Source organism: Engraulis encrasicolus, chromosome 2, assembly GCF_034702125.1.
Source record: "Engraulis encrasicolus isolate BLACKSEA-1 chromosome 2, IST_EnEncr_1.0, whole genome shotgun sequence".
Taxonomy (NCBI): Eukaryota; Metazoa; Chordata; class Actinopteri; order Clupeiformes; family Engraulidae; genus Engraulis; species Engraulis encrasicolus.
Genome location: NC_085858.1, coordinates 51,589,798 through 51,613,436, shown reverse-complemented (window position 1 = coordinate 51,613,436; position 23,639 = coordinate 51,589,798). Strand labels below are relative to the sequence as shown.

At 44.5% G+C, this 23,639-nt stretch overlaps 1 protein-coding gene across 2 annotated transcripts in view; it reads right to left on the bottom strand.

The window, feature by feature from the left end:
* Window positions 1-441: 441 nt before the first annotated feature.
* The window catches only part of tbc1d16 (TBC1 domain family, member 16), a 44,449-nt gene continuing 21,251 nt past the window's right edge, over window positions 442-23,639 (bottom strand). For both annotated transcript variants that reach the window (XM_063190594.1, XM_063190586.1), the window contains exons 7-12: window positions 21,262-21,410; window positions 15,395-15,529; window positions 11,880-12,066; window positions 10,043-10,222; window positions 7,923-8,069; window positions 442-2,713 (exon numbers count right to left, since the gene is read on the bottom strand). In XM_063190594.1, the coding sequence (XP_063046664.1) occupies window positions 2,420-2,713; window positions 7,923-8,069; window positions 10,043-10,222; window positions 11,880-12,066; window positions 15,395-15,529; window positions 21,262-21,410 (1,092 nt within the window). In that variant the 3' untranslated portion in view covers window positions 442-2,419. The remainder of the gene's footprint in view (window positions 2,714-7,922; window positions 8,070-10,042; window positions 10,223-11,879; window positions 12,067-15,394; window positions 15,530-21,261; window positions 21,411-23,639) is intronic.

Below are 23,639 nucleotides of genomic sequence, written 5' to 3'. Positions count from 1 at the left end.
ACCTACGGAGCAGCAGCAGGCAGAAATCTAGTAGCAATCAAGTAGCAGAGTGTACATACATACACACATTGGTTCATATGCAAACCACAGTATTGCACATCACATAATTATATTCCGCCCATGCGAATGACTGCCACTGAGCAGTTTCCTAGAACCTGTGCTGCTGCAGGCAGGCTGTGTGGGCGGGCCAGTGGCCATGGAGGGCCAGCAACAACAGCTGTCAATCAAAAGAGGTTTCCGTGGTGTGCTGTGCACCGGGAGGGGAGGTGGAAGGGAAGGTTGGCTTCAGGTACTAATGCCAGCTTTTAACGCCAATCTTAGACACCCTCAGGGGAAACATATTAAACATGGGGGTTGCTGTAATCCTCACTTTGGAAACGATGGCTGGATGTAGCAACAAGGGACAGAGAGGAAATGGAAAATTACATCCGTAAGCCGTCATTGGTCATTTTTCAACTTTACTTCATATTTTTCACTTTGGATAAATCTCCTTACAGATGTGCCGTTTATTCCAGGATTTCAACAATATTTTCTAGAGTGTACATTACAATTGCATAAACATTCCAAAATGAAGTACAGACATTGGACTCTCCTCACAAAGAGGCATATTTGGTTGAAAAGAAAAAAGGTGAAAATGTACAGTTTTCTTTTTCCCCCGGCTCTGATGAGCTGCAGCAAAGCCTTGTGTATTGACACATGCATTAAAAAAGATACAATCCAATCTTAACCAACTTATAATAATCTTTGATGTTTGCTTGCCCACTGAACTGATATTGATTGTGAGTCGTGTTAAAGAGCATGATGATGGTGAGTATCAAGTAAGCGTTGATGACCGCAGATCCATTCTTTCACACAGCTCAACCGTAATTGATATGAATACAATTATCCATCCCTTCCTGTAAGATCTGATATGACCTCCAGCTATTTCCAATACACACACACACGCACACACACACACACACACACACACACACAGAAAACAAGAGGGGAAGGAATTCCCCTAGCTTGGACTCAAAGCTGCTGTGATGAGTTTGCTTTTGCCCCCTAACCCTGCCCCTTCCTCCTCCCACATTAGTCCCAGTATAAAATATTCATCCGTGGAGTCAAACCGACACCGCCCGGTGTTTGCTTTATCTTATCACAGAGATTCCTTCCCGGCCCCCCGAGCGAAACCAGACACAAGCACCAGCCACACACTCTCTCTCATCTCTCTCTAACCTCCCTCCCAATCTCTCACGGTCTCGGTCCCTCCCTCCCTGTCTGTCTCTCTCCCTCCCGTCTTCTCTCTTTTCCCCTGCGGAGAATCTGGGATCACACGGAATAGCAACGGACTGTTGACTTTTGAGCACGACTCGTGAAACCAGCTCTCCTGGTCTTTCCGGTTCTTAAGGCGGCCGTGAGCTGAGAAAGCATATACAGTACTGTACTGCAAAGATTGGTGCTGCAGCAGCCGAACTTTTATTTTTTTGGATTCTTAATATGACCCTCAGGTTATTATTGCACCTTCAGTTTTCAAAGAGAGAAGTCCGCACACTTAAAAAGACAACAAAAAGGATTTTAAGTGTGCGGACTTCTCACTCTGAAAACTAGTGGGCCTTCGTCCTGCACCTTTTCCTGGGATGTGCACAATCCTATCCCTCAACTATTATTGCACCTTTCCCTATTCTCTCTAGTGTGAATAAAAATGCCATTAACAATGAGCCATTTCTTGCAGCATCATCATCACAATTTTTTTTTTAAATCAAAAAGGAGAAGGTAGACATGAAGGTAAACATGTAATTGAACTTGGGGATACACAGAATAAAATAAAATAACAAATGAAATGTCAGAGATGATACAACAATGTGATGTGTTGAGCAGTGGAAGTTAATTTGGGTGGTGTTTTTTCCCCTCCAGTTCAGTCTCAACAATGAGGTTTGACATATTGCTTACGGGAGATACCCTGTTCATCCACAAACTGGTGCATGACCAAGATGGAGACTCTCTCTCTCCCACTGCGACTGTCACATCAGCCCACACAGACATGCTGTCAGTACACACACACACACACACACACACACACACACACACACGCACACGCACACGCACACGCAGACACACAGAAATGTGAAAACATACAGACATGTGGACACACACACACACATAAAGCAATGCCCTTATGGAAAACAAAAAAAACAGCAAGCAAAACAAACAAACAAACAAAATAAAACAAAATAAACATTTTGAGAAAAAAAAACTCAAGGGTGAGGCAAGTGGGTGAAGGTGTTCTTGAGCAGAGTGCCCATTCACCCACCAATGTGGGCACCAAAGCAGCCCCAGGATCAGGCTGCTCACTGGCACCAACACCCCCCCCTTCAGCCTCCACATGATGTGACATCACTGATCTGTCACCACATCAACCAACCCCAACTCCCCTAACTCAGGACTGCTTGCGGAAGCTGAAGATGTCCCGAGTCTTGGAGCCCCTCTTGCCATCAGGCGGGGTGGTGGTGGTGGTGTTGGTGGAGGTGGTGTCGGGCCGCGGGGAGGGGGGCGGCTGGGGGTCCACGGTGCCCCCGTACGGGCAGCTCTGAGAGTCCTGGTGCTCTCCGGAACATTCCACGGCCGGGATGTAGCGGCTGTCCCACATGCCCGGCCCGCACAGCTTGCACAGGTCGTGCAGACTGCAAGGGATTCTGGGTAACAGGCGGAACTGGTAGAGCAGACTACGGGCCTGAAAGATAAGCAAAAAACAAGATAAGGACAAACAAAGAGGAAATGTTATGTCTCTTAGAAATCCCAATAATATCGCTACCGTTACTATACCTGTCACACGGGTAAAGCAGGTCAGTGTGACTGTGCATGTTTGTGAGGGAGAGAGAGAGAGAGAGAGAGAGAGAGAGAGAGAGAGAGAGAGAGAAAGCGAGAGAGAGCGAGAGAGGGTACAGAGAGTAAAACCACTTTGTTTGAATAATGTGTGAGAACATTTGGCTGGGTATCACATATAGATCACAGGTACACATTGTACGATGTGCAATTAGAGGAAAGCAAATCGCAAGAAGCCACACTGTTTGGAGTAAACATGCATTCTAACATCCACCATCAACATTATAACTTCCTGCTTATAAATCAATACGAAATATTTGCAATTCAATTTAAATAATGGGGTAAATGTTCATAATTCAAAAGGGTTCTCTACAGCCAATGTATTCAACATGTGTCTGAACGGTAAAATTGTAAAAATGATGAATTGAGATGACTCTTTTACCTTCTTTACTTTTACTGTTTACCTTCCCATGAACGTAATAATGTCCTACTAACATAATTATAGGGGTACATAGGTTATCTCATAGATAAAATGTTACGTAGTGCATAATTGTAACTTATGGATCTAATGTAGTGGCTTATGTACTGTGGCTTATGTATTTCATGTGGCAGAGCATGGTGTTTCTCTTTGTGAAGGGTGAAGTACAGGTAGTGCCTTATACAGTTGAGGACGATATTATTAGCCCCCCTCCTGAAATTAGACATTTCTCTTGATTTCTCAGTAAGAATGACCATTATTAACCGTTTCTGTTATTCTGGAAACAAATACACTGATGGAGATAATGTTCAATGAGTTGAATTTGGATTTTTCTATTGTTATGATGAGTTGAAACAAAAAAGGGCAAAAATGCCAAGGACAAAATGATTAGCCCCCTGATCATTAATAGTCAATATGGCGCCATTTATGAACCAAAACTGACAACAGGCTCTGATAAGTTGCTAACTAGGTTGGCACATGCCCCACTAGGGATTTTGGCCCATTTCTTCACTGCAAAGTGTTCTAGCTGGTCCAAATTGCATGGATGCTGAGCATAGACATTAACCACAGACTCTCAGTGGGATTGAGGACTATGAGCGGGTGATTCCAATATCATGGTTTTAGTGTCCTTGAAGAACCTCTGAACTAATCTAAATGTATGATTTGGGTTACAATGTTGTTGGAAGACCCAGCAATCCAGATTCAGACCCAGACTCCCTGTGTCTGAGGCTGAATAACAGACTAAACTTGATGCCCCACCACTGTGTGTAACTGTGGAAACTGCTTGGCCTCATTAGACCAAAGAAGCATTGGACACCTGCCTAGATGATTGTTATTGACCTGGCCTCACCTGGAGTTTTTTCCCCCACCAAGAAAGACAGTTGTTAGGGCTTGTCATCATATTGGGCTTTTGGGCCATCATCACAGAATAACCCCTTTACTGAAGGCAATGCAATGCAGAGTGTAATTGAGCTTTGCCTGTGAACATTTGAAAGTCAAAAATGAGTTTTGAACATCTCTGCTTTCATCTGATGATATTCAATTGCACCTGCTTTGATGCATGAATTCTGCTTCTGTCAGGTGAAGAAAGGGATAGGCCTTGAATCGTTATAAGATGGTTTCCACAATTAAACATGGTGGTGGATGCATCATTCTGTGGCAGCCTCAGCCACAGGAAACCTTGTTTGGGTGTACGGCACCATAAAAACGGAAAATTATGATAGAATGTGGAAAGTGACCTTGCAAAAATATGCTCATAGAGGGAGCTAAGATCTTCACTGGATCTTTCAATAGTTCAAATGTTCTTCAAGGATACTAAAACCATGGTCATGGAGTGGTTCAGACCTCAATCCTTTAGATAGTATTTGAAGAGTGCTGAAAATGAATGTCCATCCTCAACATCCATGCCATTTGGACCAGCTTAACTATTTGCAATGAAAAAAATGGGCCAAAATCCCTGGTAGGACATGTGCCAACATAGTTAACAACTAATCAAAGTGCCTAGTAAGGCTGTAACGATATTGCATCGAACCGAGGGATCGCGGTACGCAGACCCACGAACCCCTATCGCGAAGCTTCCTCACAGAATCGCGATGTGTCCTTTTAAAGTTGTTACCCTCAGTGTAGAACACAACAGGCAACATACAGGCAAGAGTTTGCATATGCGCTTAAAAAGACCAGTAGAAAAAGGGCGCACACGTTCGAGTAACAGTTCCATTCACCCCTTTCTCATATAAAATGCTCCTTCCAACCAGCACGTTGTTGTTATCCATTGCCTGAGCAACCTCCGTGAGACGAAAAACTTGGGCAAACATCGGAAGGTGAACAACAAGACCAAGACCAACAGACCAAGAAGGCTTTTATAAACGTGTCAAGATTTTAGTTTTATTCATGCATGCGCGATGTATTGCGAGTGGAGTTTGACGTTGGAGCAGAGAGAGAGTGAGAGAGAGAGAGAGCGCGCACGAGATGCTCCGCCTGCCCACAAACCATCCTGGAATCGCTTGTAGGGAGGTGCCCGACGTCGGACGAACATTGAGGCAGAGTATTAGGCATCATTATTTCTTCCCACATTAATGTTAGGCTATATTGTAAAATGGAGCAGAGAGAGCGAGAGAGAGAGCGCACGAGATGCTCCGCCTGCCTAAACCAGCCTGGAATCGCTTGTAGGGAGGTGCCCGAAGTCGGACGAACGTTGAGGCAGAATATTAGGCAGCATTATTTCTTCCCACGTTAATGTTAGGCTATATTGTAAAATTACCGCCTGCATAAGCAGAAAGCATGCTCCATTTCAGCCTCTGCATTCATTCTCGCTCTTGATAAAATGTCAAACCACAAAACAAAAGAAAAACGTCCGCGTTATGTAGCAGTGAGAACTAACTGAGGTTAATTTTGAGGTTTGATTGTAGGCGGGCACGCGCTGCTGCACGATCAAAAAGAGCTACGGAAATATTTAGCTTAATCAAAATTAAGTGTTGCATTTCTTTAAGTAGCCTAACTTAATACAACATGTTTCCTGACGATATATGGCCTGTGTTGTTTTAATGTTTGGATATTAATTGGATAAAGTTTGATAAAGTAAGACAGCTGCCAAGCAATGACCATACACCCTGACCCCCTCTCCTCTCTCTCTCTCTCTCTCTCTCTCTCTCTCTCTATATATATATATATATATGATCTTAGCCTATTTATAAGCCTTTTTCCTTGGTGAACTAATATCCCTTATTTCTCTGTGTTGTGTTTTGATGGGAACACCTGGGAACAGGTTGCTGTGGTAGCCTATATCTGCAACATTATTCAGCCTTGTAAACCTACAAAATTAATGCAGGCAGGTAAATGCAAAAAATATATTAATTACAAAGTACATAGGCTATATAATTTATTTTCTTCTAATTTTTTTTTTTTCAATTTTTTTTTCCAATTTTTTTTTTTCAATTTTTTTTGTGTGAAATCGTGGGGCATATCGAACCGTGGGTCATATATCGTGATACAAACCGAATCGTGGGTTGGGTGTATCGTTACAGCCTTAGTGCCTGGTGTCAATTTTTGTTCATAAATGGCACTGTATTGACTATTAATGATAAGGGGGCTAATAATTTTGTCCTTGCCATTTTTACACTTTTTTGTTTAAACTCATTGTGAAAATGGAAAAGTCCAAATTTAACTTATTGGATACTATCTCCATGGTGTATTTGTTTCCAGAATAACACACATTTATTAATAATGATCATTCTCAATGATTAATGAAGAGATATGTCTAATTTCAGGAGGGGGGGTAATAATATCGTCCTCAACTGTATCTAGAATATAATACAAGTATAATCAAGTCCATCTTGTGATTGTAAGTAAACTGTTTTCTCTCATGAATTGAATAAAACGTAATACATAGTTGTACCATATGAATGCACTGTAATATAATTTAAAGGAGAATTACAACAAATTTCAACATGCAGGGCCTCAAAGGGCTGAACAAAAAAGAATGCGCTTTCAGGTACTGACAAGTCGAGGGTAGAGTGAGCAATACAACGGGCGGCATTTTGCGCTGTGGCCGAGATTGTTCTTGAGATTGATGTGGTGTTTTGAGCGTATCTTGTGCAGCACCAGTTCTCCATTCATTTACATGTAGTATACGAAATTATTATTATTTTTTTGCCTTTATTCAATAGTACAGTTGGAGATGGCGACAGGAAGCGAGTGGGAGAGAGAGATGGGGGAGGATTGGAAAGTGTCCCGGGCCGGAATCGAACCCAGGTCGGCAGCGTAGCAACCCAGTGCCCTACCGTTTGGCCACGGCAGGGCCAGTATACGAAATGATTTTACAGTATGAATTTAATAGAAAATCATGTCGCAAATAATTGTATATGAAAGTAACATAATTTGTTGTTAGTGCATTGCATGTATCTTGCGCTGCAACAGTTCTCTGTTCATGTGCATGTGGTACACAATATGATTTTATACAGTATCATTAGGGCTGGGTATCGCAGACATGTTCCTGTATTGATTCGATTTCGATTCTTAGGGCTTTGAATCGATTAATCACGATTCGTTTCGTTTCGATTCGATTCGATTTGATTCATTCCGAATCTATTCAATCCGTTCCCTTCTTGGTGCCAGGATTTCCCCCAAAAGATGCTGTTGCCTACTTTCATAGAAAAATGTCAAAGGGCTGTGGCTTGACAGTGTTAGCAGATTGCTAATTTGTAATAAGTAGGCCTAGGCCTAATTGACTAATACCTACTGGGTATTTTTCATAGACCTAAATTAAACAAAAAGAACAAAAAGAAAAATAAACAAAAAAATCGATTTGGTGCCCTGCGTATCGATTATGTGAATTTCGATTCGATCGATCGATTATCGATTAAATTGATTATTTTACCCAGCCCTAAGTATCATGTAACATATCTTTGCATCATAGGTATGTAATGTAATTGATATTTATGCATTGCATGTCGAGGGTGGAAACTCTTCATCAATGGCCTAGGTTCCAAAAGGAATGTAAAGGCCTAAGTAGTGAGAAAGTAGTAAGTATGGCATGTACCTTGCAGATGTCCCTATGCAGTAGTGAGTAAGTAGTAAGTATGGCATGTACCTTGCAGATGTCCCTATGCAGTAGTGAGTAAGTAGTAAGTATGGCACGTACCTTGCGCAGCACCAGTTCCCCGTTCATGTGCATGGAGAGGTTGCTGAAGTGCAGCAGCATCTGGTCGGTGGCCAGCTGCAGCTCCGTCACGTCCTCCCCATACAGCACGATGATGGCCACGCACAGGAACAGGTGGAAGTAGTCCGTCTGCACGGAGGAGGAGGAGGAGGAGGAGGAGGAGGAGGAAGAAGAGGAGGAGGAGGAGGAGGAGAGGAACCAGAGTCTTACCAAGGGTTACGGAATATAAACTATTGTCAGAAATCGTCAACGTTTGCTGAATGTCTGTCAGGGGGCAGTCAGGGGGTTACCAAAGGTTATGGAATTAACCACGCCAGAAATTGTTAATGTCTGCTGAATTAGACATGTCTGCCTGGGAGGCAACCAGGGAGTTACCGAGGCTTACGGAACAGACACTAGCATCACAGCTTAATTACAGATTGTATTTCCATGTGAAGTCATGTTCACAGGTAGTGTGTAGGAGATGAGGATAATAATGAGGGGATTGTAGGACAGTGGAAAGTCATCTGTACAGACCGTGTACCGGACATTATCACACACAGAGTATTTTCCCCACATTTCATAACCAAACGGGTTGCCTGATCTTTTAAAAAGGTACACTGTGCAGGAAATGGTCAAAAAAGGTAACTGCACCGATGCTGCTCATTGAAACTGGGCTGCCTATCGCCAAATTCGATCTTTTCATGAAAGTTTACTAAGTAATAAACAAATATTTTCTAGTATGGCCCAAGTACAGTCATTTTTGCAGCTAAAAATGGCTATTTCTGGAAATTCAAAATGGCTGACCATGGGGAAGATCCCTAGCCCGGCGAGCCAGACCCGTACAGCAAAAATTCAATTTGCGGTCGCTAGGGGCGTCTAGATTTCTAGGCTAGAAGATCCCCCTTTTCATGTATGAAAAGTGCATTTTTTCCAGTCATAATAAATACTTAGAATTTGATGGTGGTGGTAAGTATTCATGAATAAAGGTAACATTAGTGAATGGGTAGCATGAATTCTGGAAATAAACAACTACAAATCTTACACAGTGTACCTTTAAGGAAACAATTTTGCTATGTTCTGGTATTTCTGGTATATTTTTTAAGAGCACTTATGCATTACTTTTGCATAACAGAAACAGGTGGAACTAGTTTGGCTGCCAGTGTCAGGGAGGTCGCCAGTGGGTTGCCATGGGGTTACTGAATAGAACAGAAACTGCTATCAGAGATTGCTCATCAGAGATCGTCAGAGAGTTTGTTAAATTACACGTGACGTTCAGGGGCGCTGACAGCTTTGGCTGCGCTGGGGACAAAGACATCTGAAGGGGCCCCAAACCCAATACATCCAATGTACTGAGGATCCAATCCTGGCCCCCTCTTCCCTGGGCCCGGGACATGTGACCCCTTTGTCCCCCTTGTCGGCTTCCCTGCCGACGTCTACCAGCAGGATTACAGGGCATAGAAGGTCGTCACAGTTGGCTGTGTTACACATCATGTTTTCATGCCATGCGTCCATTTGAAACCCAGTATGTGTGTGTGTGTGTGGGCTTGAGTGAGTGCTTCAACCACATGCCTGCTGCTAACCTAACCTAACCTGCGTGTGTGTGTGTGTGTGTGTGTGTGTGTGTGTGTGTGTGTGTGTGTGTGTGTGTGTGTGTGTGTGTGTGCAGTATGTGAGCCTTTGTATGCATTTTGCCACTTGCTTGGTATCTGACCTGGTAGTGTGTGCCTCAATGTATATTTCACCACTTACTTAGTAGCTGACCTGACCTGCTAGTGTGTGCTTCTATGTACAGTATATTTCACCACATGTATGGTAGGCATCTGACCTGGTAGTGTGTGCCTCTATGTATGTTTCACCACCTGCTTGGTAGCTGACTGCTAGTGTGTGTGCGTCTGTGTACAGTATATTTCACCATATGCTTGATAGGTACTGTATCTTACCTGGTAGTGTGTGCGTCTGTGTACAGTATATTTCACCACATGCTTGGTATCTGACTGCTAGTGTGTGTGCCTCTATATGTACAGTATATTTCACCACATGCTTGGTATCTGACTGCTAGTGTGTGTGCCTCTATATGTACAGTATATTTCACCACATGCTTGGTAGGTGCTGTATCTGACCTGGTAGTGTGCCCAGCAGGCCTCCCACATGCGCAGGGCCTCAGCGTCGGGGAACTCCCTCTTGAAGCAGAGCAGCAGCCAGCGGTGGCAGAAGAGCAGCTGCAGCCCGTCCTCCCCCAGACGCAGCAGGTGCTGATGGAACCGAGGCAGCATCAGACGCAGCAGCTCCCGCAGGTACAACTGACCAGGGATACACACACACACACAAACATTTAGTTTATGTTACATTTAGTTTATACTTATACACCACACACACACACACACACACACACACACACACACACACACACACACACACGCACACACACGCACACGCACACACACATACACCACACAAACACACACACACACAAGGTGCTGATGGAACCGAGGAGACATCAGACGCAGCAGCTCTCGCAGGCACAACTGACCAGGCAGGGATACACACACACAAACCTTTACTTTACATACACGCACAAGCACATGCACACACATTGCTGATGGAACCAAGGAAGCATCAGGCACAGCAGCTCTCTCAGGTACAACTGACCAGGGATAAACCACACACACAAACCTATATATATACACTACACACACATTCACACATTTTATTTCTTTATTTGTGCCCTTTAAAACCTTTACATCACATTCACATGCAGTATACACACACTGACATTCATATCCGTAGCAGGTGGAGGTGCTGGTGGAACAGAGGTAGCATAGCATCAGACGGAGCAGCTCTGGCAGGTACAAGTGACCAGGAGGTATGCTATGCAGAGATGCAGGAATCGACTTTGCATTCACAGAATACTGTAGAGACGCACACGCATGCACGTACATGCACGCCCACTTGTCTATCCCCAGATGTTGAAGTACCCCAGCTGGAATACATTGTATTAAATAAAATATTAGTTCATATATTTATTTTTGTTGGACGACAAGGAACCATTATCCAATGTTTTATGCATTGCCCACCCACATATATTAGCACAATATTTATGAATGTGCACATATAAAAAACACCTATTGATTTGTGTTGATATTAACAGGCAAGATGTCACCCGAGACTGCAGTGTAGCCTGTTGAGAGACTGCTCAGTGGGGTATCTGGAAGTAACATCTTACTGGTGTGTCTGTAGCACACATGCACAGACACAGAGACATGCACATACACAGAAATAGACCTAGACACACAGACACATGTGGTGTGTTTGTGCGTGCGTTCATGCGTGCGTGCACTCTGCAGATGTCCCTGTATGACCCTGTGCACGGCACTGATCTGTCCCTTCTGTCCCGAGACAGCAGACATCCACCTTCAGCACAGCCAGCTGATCACACACACCAGCCGCATAGCTGCCTCGCCATCCCACATCAACCTTCACCTGACCCACCTACATCCCTATAAGACCCACCAGCTCCGGCCCCAGCACCTGACCCACGCACCCTCCCTTCACTTTCATTCACACTGCGCCACCCCTCAATACACTCACCAGCTCAACCACCAATCGAATGCCATCCACGCCCCACCACTACTGCCACCACTGCTACACCCTACCCCTGCCCAACGACCCCTGCAGCCTCACCAACTGTCTCTCTATGTACTCTCCTGGGGGGTGGCAAGATAATAAAGATGGTGTTCACTGCCACCTGAATCCTACCCCTCCACCCACCTGGTCCACCTCCACACACACACACACACACACACCACGCACACACACCAACCCACCGGACTGACCAGCCCACCCACCCCAGTAGACCGTAGACCCCCCATTAGGCTCATCACCACCTTTAACGCCATCCACCCTCCACCTGCATCCGATCCCCACTCGCACCCCCACCCCCACCCCCACTCCTCTCACCAGCTGCCTCTCCATGTCCTCGTCGCGGGGCGAGCTGATGAAGATGGTGTTCTCCATGAGGCCCACGAAGCACCAGAACGTGTCGCTCTCGTCCTGCACCTCCGACAGCAGCGGGGCCACCAGGTCGGACATGCCCTGGCAGTAACCCATCTCCGGGTTGAAGACCGCGTAGTTCAACAGGATACGCCTGGGGTGGGTCAAGACCATTGAGAGTAAATAGAATGGAGGCCAAAATTCTATTTCATTGTTGAAGCCAAGTTGGAGCCAAGGTTGGACCCAAAAAGACCAAAAAATGGCCAAATCCCATTCATTCCTATGAGAGACATAAAACCCAGTATCTCCCTTAAATGCCACTCCAGGGGGATCATTTTTCGCTCAACTAGTAGGTCCCCTTGCTCTCCAACTTACCAGGGTGGTGATTTTTTGTGGTGATGTTTTATGTTAGAGAGATATTAAAAGTTAAATTGACCAATGAGCATCAGAACATGGTTTGATTGACCGTTAGAAGTCTTGTTGTTGTCCAATCAGCACCTGCGTTTGGCGTTGCTAAGGTGGAATGTAAGTTGGAATGTTCCCAAATCTGGCTTCAAAGCGTTGAATGGCAAATAGCGTTGATTTGGCGTCCATTCTATTTACTGTCAATGGTCAAGACAGACAGACACAACATGGGTACAGTCTTCTTCTTAGAGTAGAGTATATCCGTTATTAATTCCGAGGGAAAATGAAGGTGTCCAGTAGCATACATACATAAATACAGAAGAAGACACAAAGACTTTACACACAACATTGCACATGTATTCTTATTCTTATTTTTTATTACATTACACTTACCTGACATTTTTTTAAAAAAATCCAAAGTGACTTACAGATATTACAGGGCATTGGTTACAGTCCCTGGAGCAATGTGGGGTTAGGTGCCTTGCTCAAGGGCACTTCAGCCATGGATGGAGGTGTAGGGAGAGGTAAGGGCGGGATCTTCATTCTTCATTCTGACTGGTGACACTAGAAAAGGGTTCACGTGTTGGCGGCTAACAAATGCCGAGCTGTCTGTGTTAGGGGTGTAAATAATATCGAAATGTATCGATGCATCTATCCTACAGCCGACGATTTAATCGAATCGCATCATGTCGTGGGGCATTCTTAAGTATCAATTAATCAAATCGCTGGCCCCTGTCCAATGCCCTTGCTCCATAACATAATAGAAGTAGAAAAGTAATTAGGAAAAAAACGAATAGAATCTTATCGTATTGTGGGAAATTCTTAAGTATTGAAAATAATCGAATCCCTGCTTTAAGAAATCGATACCGTATCATATCGTCATGGAGGCTGTGATTTACACACCTCGTCTGTTACTGTGTTACTGTAGATGTGTATCCACCAATTTCATGTTCCAATAACACCGTTATTACTGATATGATTATAGTAAGGACATGGTAGGCCCTTTATTTTGTTTAACACGTCTCATTATTCAGATGCAACTCTGGCAAAGTGAAATGCATTTTGTAATGTCAAGAGAGCGCCAACACAGAAAAAGTTTGAGAATGAGGGAGAGTACAGATGGAGAGAGAGAGAGAGAGAGAGAGAGAGAGAGAGAGAGAGAGAGAGAGAGAGAGAGAGAGAGAGAAAGAGAGAGAGAGAGAAGGCACAGGAGGCTATTAGTCTTCCCTCAGGGGCTGTTTTTCACTGGAAGAGGATTATATGGAGAGCAGGCTGACTGCTGCCGTATTCCTCAGCAACCTTCTGCCACCACACCAGAGAAAACCTCATGGGTTCACACATGTCGCTGGGTCTGAGAGAGCATGGACAAGAATATTCTGCAGGCCACACTACTCAGGCTCTGCACTGAAAGGACCCAATTGTTGGGTTTGCATTGCAATCAATGAACAGAGGCTTGGTAGGCGTTGGCTACTGAATGCAATCATGTGGAACAACAAGTTTGACTATGTGTAGCGCATTGTATCATACGATTGTCTGGTTTGGAGGGAGATCAATTCAGTGATCTATTCAGGTCGTGCCGGATTGCATTAATTAACGCATAATATATTATATGGAAATATTGCTGATATGAATCAGATAAAGTGCAACTTCCTGTTTGATGGGTGGTCATTTTGAGAGAGCTTTTATGGTAAGGTTTAAATAATGAACATTTTAGCTGCTCTTGGCACATCTGATGTCTATGCTATGAATTTAGAGCCGCACAGAAAGTAGTAGTGTGCATGCTTATGAGGTGTTTCCAGGCTTTACACCCAAAATGAAGTGAAATGAAATCTTGTCCACCAGCTTGCTGGCCTACTGCCGGACTGACTGACTCATTTCTGCTTTCATATATACTTTCATGGGCCAGTTTTGGCTGTCAAGTCTACCACGGACTGGACTGCACTGAACTGAACGAACTGAACCGAGAAGTTGAATAAAGGACGGCCATGTTGCTGCTGAGGATTGCCAGGTGGACCCCCACTCCAGTGGAAAGAATGATTAAAAACTGGAGAAAAAAGTCAAGTGTACTAGAGAGGGCAGTGAAATTGCGAGAAACTACACCAACTCAAAGCTTATAAAGAGGTTTGATAAGTGAGGTGAAGGACTCCATAATGAGTCATGAGTACATCTCAGTAAAACACAGAGGGAACAGTGGAGCCAAAGGACAGAGAGGAATACAAAGGTAATTGCAGAATAATTTTAAAGACATAACAAAAACAAGACAAGAGCAAAGAACATGGTTGTTGGAGTTGTTCCAACTCTAACCAAATAAGCTACTGTATGACTGTAAACATCTTTTTTTTTTTTTTTGAAAAAAGGTTCGCACACTTCTTTGGATTTTTTCTTCTTTAAGTTATTTTTTCTTCTTTTTATTTATTCATTCATTGGCAATGACGTTTCGACCTCTCGGTCTTCCTCAGATTCACTAACAAACACAGGCTTGACACATTATCTACAACACCTGTCTGAAGGGGTGGAGTCGATTTTAACCCTTACAGGTCCAGGATGTAAACCTGTGGAGTGACTAGAGCCAAATGAATTACAAAATATCAGAAAACAAAACATAAAAACATAAACAGTTGGAGAGAAATCTTTTCAAGTGAAACCTACAAATGCATATATATGACACAGCTATTTACAAATGTAAAATACAAAGAAGTGTGCGAACCTTTTTTCAAAAAATACGTAATCTTTTTGTTCAGCACCAGGGATTGTGCACAAGTAACTCTCTACAAGTGACTGTAAACATCTGACTCAAAAAAGTAAGAGGGAGAAAGACAGAGAGAGAGAGAGAGAGAGAGAGAGAGAGAGAGAGATACACAAAGAGAGAAGGTACGAAAAGAAAAGGAGAGAAGATAAAACAGAGAGGCCTATGGCTTCTCATCACATGGTTCGTATTCATTCAGTAGTGTGAATAGGGCTTCCAAACATTTAGGACATAACAGACTTGTGAGCTCAATATCAGACACGCTCCCATTGACTCCCAACAGACTTTTGGCCACTAAGTCATTCGCATTTCGTGTCTGTACTACACTAACCTCATGATCTCCACGTTGGGGTTGTTCTCGCCCCTGAAGAAGAGGTTGGTGCGGTCGGTGCGGACCACGTCCTTATCCACCGTGAACTGCACCTTCCTCCAGAACTCACTCTGCTCCTCAGGACTCATGCACAGCCTGCAACACACAGGAAGAGGAACACCAAAAAAGATGGCTTGGTTAGGCGTTTGCGCCAGCGGGTACGTTTGCATTCTTGTAATTTGGGTACAAATGTCCCCCACTAAGATAAGAACACCTGAAAAGGGCTGATTTGTCATAAATAACAAAAATAATAGTGATTCTGGTCTGGGAACAGTTTAAACAAATTATTTTATCGTTATTATACGTAGAGTGCTCCATAGGTATGGAAATGAAGTTTGTTTCTGTGTGTGTGCACATGTGTGTGTGTGTGTGTACATGTGTGTGTGTGTGTGTGTGTATATGTGTGTGTGTGTGTGTGTGTGTGTGTGTGTGTGTGTGTGTGTGATCTTGTGTATACACAAGTGTGTGTCTGGATGTGCGTGCGTGTCCGTGTCTGTATTTGTATCTGAGGCAGGTGGTTTGGAGCATAACAGAAAGGCATATATGCAAAAATGGAGAACCAAACAGAAACCAGAAGATTTACAGACTCTTCTGCAGTTTAACATGGCTGAAAGTGAAAGAAGAAAGTGGAGTTTGAACTTCTCAACTGACTCCAGATCAGGTGTACCACTGGGGAAGCCGACAGGGGTGACAAAGGGGTCTCTTGTCCCGGGCCCAGGGAGAGAGGGGGCCCAGAATTGGATGCTAATTATTACATTGTATGTATTGGGTTTGGGGCCCTTTCAGATGTCTTTGTCCCGGGCCCAGCCAAAGCTGTCAGCAGCCCTGCCACTGCTGTCCCTTCATAAGGGGCGGTGTACAAGAACCGTCTTTGCTAATTCTATCTAACCACACACACACACACACACACACACACACACACACACACACACACACACACACACACACACACACACACACACACACACACACACACACACACACACACACACACACACACACACACACACGTACACCTCAGGCACCCATCCAGCCACTACCACACATGCCCCAGTGGAACAGAAACCAAACCTTTTCTAGAGCTATCTGTGTTGCTGTGGGATGAAACACGTCTTGACGAAAGTGAAAGATGAAACTTCTCGATTGACCCGAGAGGTCAGGTGCACCTCTTCAGTTTAGTCCCTTGTAAAACAAACATTCAGGCAAAAGGTCCTTCCCCTACACACATACAAACGCAAGCATGCATGCATGCACGCACGCACGCACGCACGCACGCACGCACGCACCAAACACCTACATCAACCTACACATAAACACACCCCTAAAACACCCAGTCCAACACCTACACCAACCCACATACATACATACGTACACGCACCTCTATCAAACTAAACATCCACACAAACCTCAAACACCCACCCCACAAACACCTCCACCCACGCACGCAGGCACATACACCGACTCTACAAAACACCTCGATCAACCTACACACCAACGCACACACACACACACACACACACACACACACACACACACACACACACACACACACACACACACACACACACACACACACACACACACACACACACGCACTCACGCACGCACGCAGCTAAAAACACACTCTCCCCAGCCCAGCCCAGCCCAGCCCCAAGTACCTCACACGCAGGTGGGATTTAATTAACACTGTTTGTTTTTCCACCAGCGCTGCCAGGAGCTGAGGAGGAGGCGCAGAGCCCAGCCTGATGCAACTCTGCGCAACAGTTTCCGTGCCGCGTACGCTGCTGTTTGTGAAAGCGCTCCCGGAGGCCCCCCCCCCGTCGCCTAACCACCCCACCTCCCTGTCCCTCTACTCTCCTGGGAGGGATACACCCCTCCTTGGCCCACACTGTGAAAGTGAGAGCTCTAGACTCTAGCTCTAGCTCTAGAGAGCTTTAGACTGCTACCCTCCTGCCTTTCACTACCCTGGTTACCACCCTCCTTGTCCAGCCATTCCCCAACCAACACCTCCCTGTTCCCCTTAATCTCCTGGGACATGTCCCTCCTCTTGGCTCCCCATACTGTGTGAGCTCCATGTCTGTAGCCCACTACCCACCACTACCCTCCTGGCCTTTGGCCACCCTGCTGCTGGTTGCCACCCTCCTCCCCAAGGTCCACTTGGGTCTTCTTGGCCACACTGAGCCCCCGAAGGACGTCATGAACACGCCGACCACGCGAGTGAGAAGTAACAACTGCCACTGAGTGCACACGGTGTTCTTGGAGACCTGCAGGAGTAGACAAGACAGGCACAGGCACAGGCACAGGCACAGGTAGAGACGTGGACTGAAACCGTCAGATGTGTGTGTGTGTGTGTCTGAGCCCCTTGATGCAGCAGAATGTGTCCATTTATAGACTATTGATGTGGGCTACATGTGCACGGAATGCACAAATGTCTACACACGCATGCTGCATGCACAAAGCCACACACACATACATGGTTAAAAACATAAACATACACGAATATACGCACACATTCTCTCTCTCTCACACACACACGCACACAATTATGCATGACCATATATGATGTGTAATAAACACACACACACAACTTTGTACATGCCTAAAAATACCCACGTGCACACACATACAGGTTGTTATAAACATGTATGTTCACACACGCGCGCACACATGCGCACACACACACACACACACACACACACACACACACACACACACACACACACACACACACACACACACACACACACACACACACACACACACACACACACACACACACACACACACACACACACACACACACACACACACACACACACACACACAGAGAGAGAAATGTTTCTGCAGGTAGGTGGTGTGTGCTGTCAGGAGCTACTGATCAGGGACTGAGATGTCCTCGAGGTGTGACAAACAAAAGGGAATTGTGGCCAGTGGTGACAATGCCCCCCAGATAATTGGGCTGACAAGAACAATGATTCCTGTCCCCAGGGGGGGGATACATTTCAACCCTTCATTAATGCCATCGTGTGTCATGTTCACATGCTGACAAATGCTTGACTAGATCCATTTTACATTTCTTTATACGTTTAAGAGCTTTTAATATTTTATCGGCCCGTTGTAGGAAATAGATTACACTCAGGTTTATACTCCTGAAAGCTCTTATAGCTGAAATGTAAAGATCAAGAACAAATTTAGGGTGATCTATTCCATACACTGTTTTGACGCTTCAGAGACGCACCATTTTAACCCATTTTCTCCTAAGCCCTTTTTGGGAAAGGGTGCCCTCTGCCTATTAAATCCTAAATATATCTCAGCCTCCGAATCACATACACACATGAAATAAGCTGCATTTAAAAGCCAGGACCCTCATATTGCATTAGACAGTGTTCATTCAGCTCTAACCCACATTTTAAATAAAAACCCTCAAATCTCAAGGGCCTGAATGCAGCGTATATGTGTTTCCAGGCTAAAATGGGCTAATCTGACCAGAGACACGCCATTTTAATCTGACCACAAAAAAATAAAACGTTTGTGAGATGTGCTTCTACACCTTTTTAAAAGACGTGTGCGCAACTCCGAAATGTTTTTTTTTTTTTAAAGGACTTCAGGTCCAGGCAATTGGATCAGTGCACTGGTTGTAGACACACTCTCAACTACAATTCGACAATTTTTTTTTGTTAAAGGGTTAGCACGACACAGACAGAGACAGACGTTTCGGCCTAAGCCATCTTCAGCGTCATCCTCCACACCTTCTGTCACTTCACGGCTCATTTACCTGACAGCTGCTTATCTTGTCTGACTCACTCCATTAACCCCAACTGCTTCTGTTTCAAGCCAGCCCCTCAGCACTTTGGCTCGACGACAAAAACACAACAACTATCGTCTGCTTATCTTCTCTGCATGTCTAAATCTGGTTTCGACATCTTTCGTCAAAAGTATGGACCGCCATGGTGGAAAATTTATGAGAATTAATAACCTCAAATAAATGATAGAAGTCCGAAACACTGTTAATGCTCCCATTTAATACCCAATTAATAACCTCATCACTCCCAAACATGACATCACTATGAAATAAAATGACTATGCTTGAGTGTATTATATAGTACCGTATGTAATACAATACACATGCAATATGTACTATATGATACTAGGTAGAGTCTGTCCAGTGTATTTAACATAGTGCCTCTTCAGTGTATAACAGCGTCTGTGCAGTGTAGATAGGCATGCCATGGAGTGTGTGTCTGGTTTCTTTTCACCATTTTATAATATCCACATATACTTTCCATCCACACTACTTTTTTGAGTTTAATGAACAGCCTACACGTTTTCCACTCTGCATCAACCTCCTAGTCGTAACAAAGGTTGCTTGTCACGTGATATGTGACATTTCAGCAGAAGTCAAAACATTTTATAAGGGGATTTAACACCGGATGTCTCACTAAAAATAGGTGAAGACAAACAAACCATTTACAGTCAATAACTGCATCAAAGTCAAAGTTCAGGTTGACTTTTATTGTAAAAAACGAAGTATGTTCAGGCTGTACAGAGGATTTTAAATGTCTCCCTAGATGGCCACGGCATTGATATGAAAACAAAACTTGAAAAAGTCTGCACAGTGTCCATGCAATTCCACCTTAATGGGGGAAATCAATTGAACAAGGGAGTTTCATTCACATATACCTAATGTCCAGTGTAACCATGTCAGAAAAATAGTTCTAGACACAGTCCTGTTCCTCAGCCTCTATCATTGCATCTTGACTCTTTCAACTCCTCAGACCATGAAACCGTTTTTTTTTTTTTTTTGGCCGTTTCACACACTATGTGTTACAATGCAATGCAGTGACTCCACCTCCCATCGAGCAGACTCCCTACCATCAATTATGCATGACCATATATGATGTGTAATAAAGACACACACACACACACACACACACACACACACACACACACACACACACACACACACACACACACACACACACACACACACACACACACACACACACACACACACACACACACACACACACACACACACACACACACACACACACACACACACACACACACACACACACACACACCTTTCACTTATTACTCTCCAAATAGGCTGTAGGTTATTGAACTCTTTCTCTGACACACATGCATGCACGCACGCACGCACGCACGCATGCACGCACGCACGCACGCACACCTCTCCTTAAACTGCAGAATGTTCTTCAGCAGTTCTGAATGATCTTTCTCTGGCACGCACGCACACACGCACGCACCTTAATCTCTTGAAGGTTATTGCTCTCTCTCACTCACACACACACCTCATTTTGACTATTATCTCCTCAGGGGCTACTGAATATGCCCGTCTTTCCCAAACACTCCTCGCCACTCTGAAACACCGCGCACACTACTAGGTGCACACACACACACAGCCCTCTTCTGCAGCCTGCAGGCCTCACACACATATACCTGATGCATACACGAGGACACGGACACAGATAGAGACACAGACAGACACACAGACGCACGCATGCATGCACCCACACCTTCTCTGCTGTACGTTCTGGTACTCAATCCTCTTCTATGAACGTACAAAGACATACAAAGACATCTACAGTGCACAGCAATACTGAGTACACCCCTGTTGAAAAGTAACATTTTGAACAACATTGTAATAAACATACAAGTTATTCCCAAAATGACCATAGAGTAAGTGTAATACAACATCTTACGAGCTTACGGCAGAAAAGAAAGGTCAGTAGTAATAACTTAAATTACATATTTGTCCATTTGTGTGTAATTATGCTGGTGCAAAATTGAGTATATCCCCTGACCTCCTCTGTTGTATGTCCTGGTACTCGGTCCTCTTCTGCAGCCTCCAGGCCTCGCGCTCCTCAGAGGAGGAGTCCCAGCTGTAGTAGCGCAGTAGGAAGGGCCACACCTCCCCCCGGATGGACGGGTCGATACCACCAAAGAAGATGGCCTACAGGAGGACACAGGCATACACACACACATATACACACACACACACACACACACACGCATGTAGACACACGCATGCACACACACACACGCATGTAGGCACACGCGCATGCACACACACACACACACACACACACACACACACACACACACACACACACACACACACACACACACACACACACACACACACACACACACAACACACAGACACACACACACACACACACACACACACACACAGACACACACACACACACACACACACAGACACACACACACACACACACACACACACACACACACACACACAGACACACACACACACACAGGTCATGTTAGTTACAAATTACATCTAAGCTCCTCACATTCACTGTCTGTTCCTTTATTACTCCAACTGGAAGTCCTTTATCATTTAATATGACCAGTATGAGTATAATGTTCACGGGGAGCAAATCAGAAAAAAGTTCACCTTTGTGTACGTGTTACTGCCCCCAAAAGGTGGGCTACATGAGGCAATAGTGAAACTCATTTCAGAATGACCAGTATGAATATTATGTACGGGGGGCTGTTCACGAGGAATGTACATATTGTATATGAGGGACGAGTCAATGCTCCAAGTTGCTTAAAAGGGCACATCGCACACACAGACACATTCACAAACATTCATTCATTTCAATCCAACCAGGATGATCAGTGTGTTAAAAAGGGAGACATGCAGGCAAACCGTATGTTACCTGCCAATCATTGTGAAATTAATCTTCCAGGAATTCAATTATGGGCTGAAGGTGTCACGTGGTTAGAAATTGTGTCAAATCAGTGGGGGGCCCTGTGGCGCAGTGCGCTAAGCCCCCCACATTTGGGCTTGCATGCCCATGGAGACTCCGGTTCGAGTCTGTCCGGGGTCATTTCCCGATCCCACCCCATCTCTCTGTCCCACTTGCTTCCTGTCACCATCTCAGACTGTCCTATCAAATAAAGGCATAAAAGCCCGTAAAAATATATTGGAAAAAAAAAAGAAATTGTGTGAAATCATCTGTCCAAAAGCTGGCGTGATGTCACCAACATGCAACCATGAAATGGTTGATGGACGGTACAGATCTAATGATTTGACAGTTGCAGTGGCTTCCACAAAACTGCTCAAGAACAGCCTACAGTACCACCTTTGTGTTGATGCAACGTTGCCTTGACTGGTGTAATGTGCCATTCACGTGCTATGGGAATTATGGTAAAAACCAAACGTCGACAAGAAAAGCAGACATGGACCCCCCACCACGTGGTAGTTTTCACTGTAAAATATTATGATACACAAGTTGCCCAGATGAGATAACCTTTGACATGGTGGAGAGAAATTGTAGTTTGTTTCTCTCAAAAACAGGCAGAAATTTTGTCTGCAAAATGGGACTATTCCATTCCATGCCGATGAGTCATGTTGAATATTATGGCTTAAGCGGCAATTTCATTTCTCTGTTTTGTTGCGCACATCCCCAGACACATGCATACAGACGATTGCAGTGTCAATCGATCATTTCATGTTTATAAAAACAGTCAAGTGAAAAGAAATCCCACACACTGTCCATTCCACCAACAAACTTTAATACAACGTTTCGGTCATCCGACCTTCTTCAGGTAAAGTAAAGTAACTTTACCTGAAGAAGGTCGGATGACCGAAACGTTGTATTAAAGTTTGTTGGTGGAATGGACAGTGTGCGGGATTTCTTTGCACTTGACTGACAACCCCGCTGGGATAACATCCTACGCACCTGCCCAACTACAGAGGTGTGCAAAAGCGTCTTTATTGAAATGTTTATAAAAACAACAGGCCAAAACCATATCTAATGTGAAATGACTTGGTCATCGCTGATTCCAGCAGTGTTGAGGGGGGTGAAGGGAGGGAGGGGGTGTCATGACAAGTGTCCTCGTGTATACTCTGGTGACATCTGGTATTCAAGATTCAAGATTCTTTTAATGGTCCCGAAAGAAATTTGTCTTGGACATACAAAGCTGCCACATACACACAACACAGATACACATGACGCCAAAAAACAAAAAACGAAAACAACAATAAACACACATACATACATACATAAAGTGCCCCCCTAGAGACACTCAAGGGCATATCCACCACAGCCCACCACCCACATACAGGTACATGGCATTACAGGATTCAGGTTATTCATATTCTTGCCAATATCCCGACTCCCATCGTTGACCTGTGCATGTGACCTCA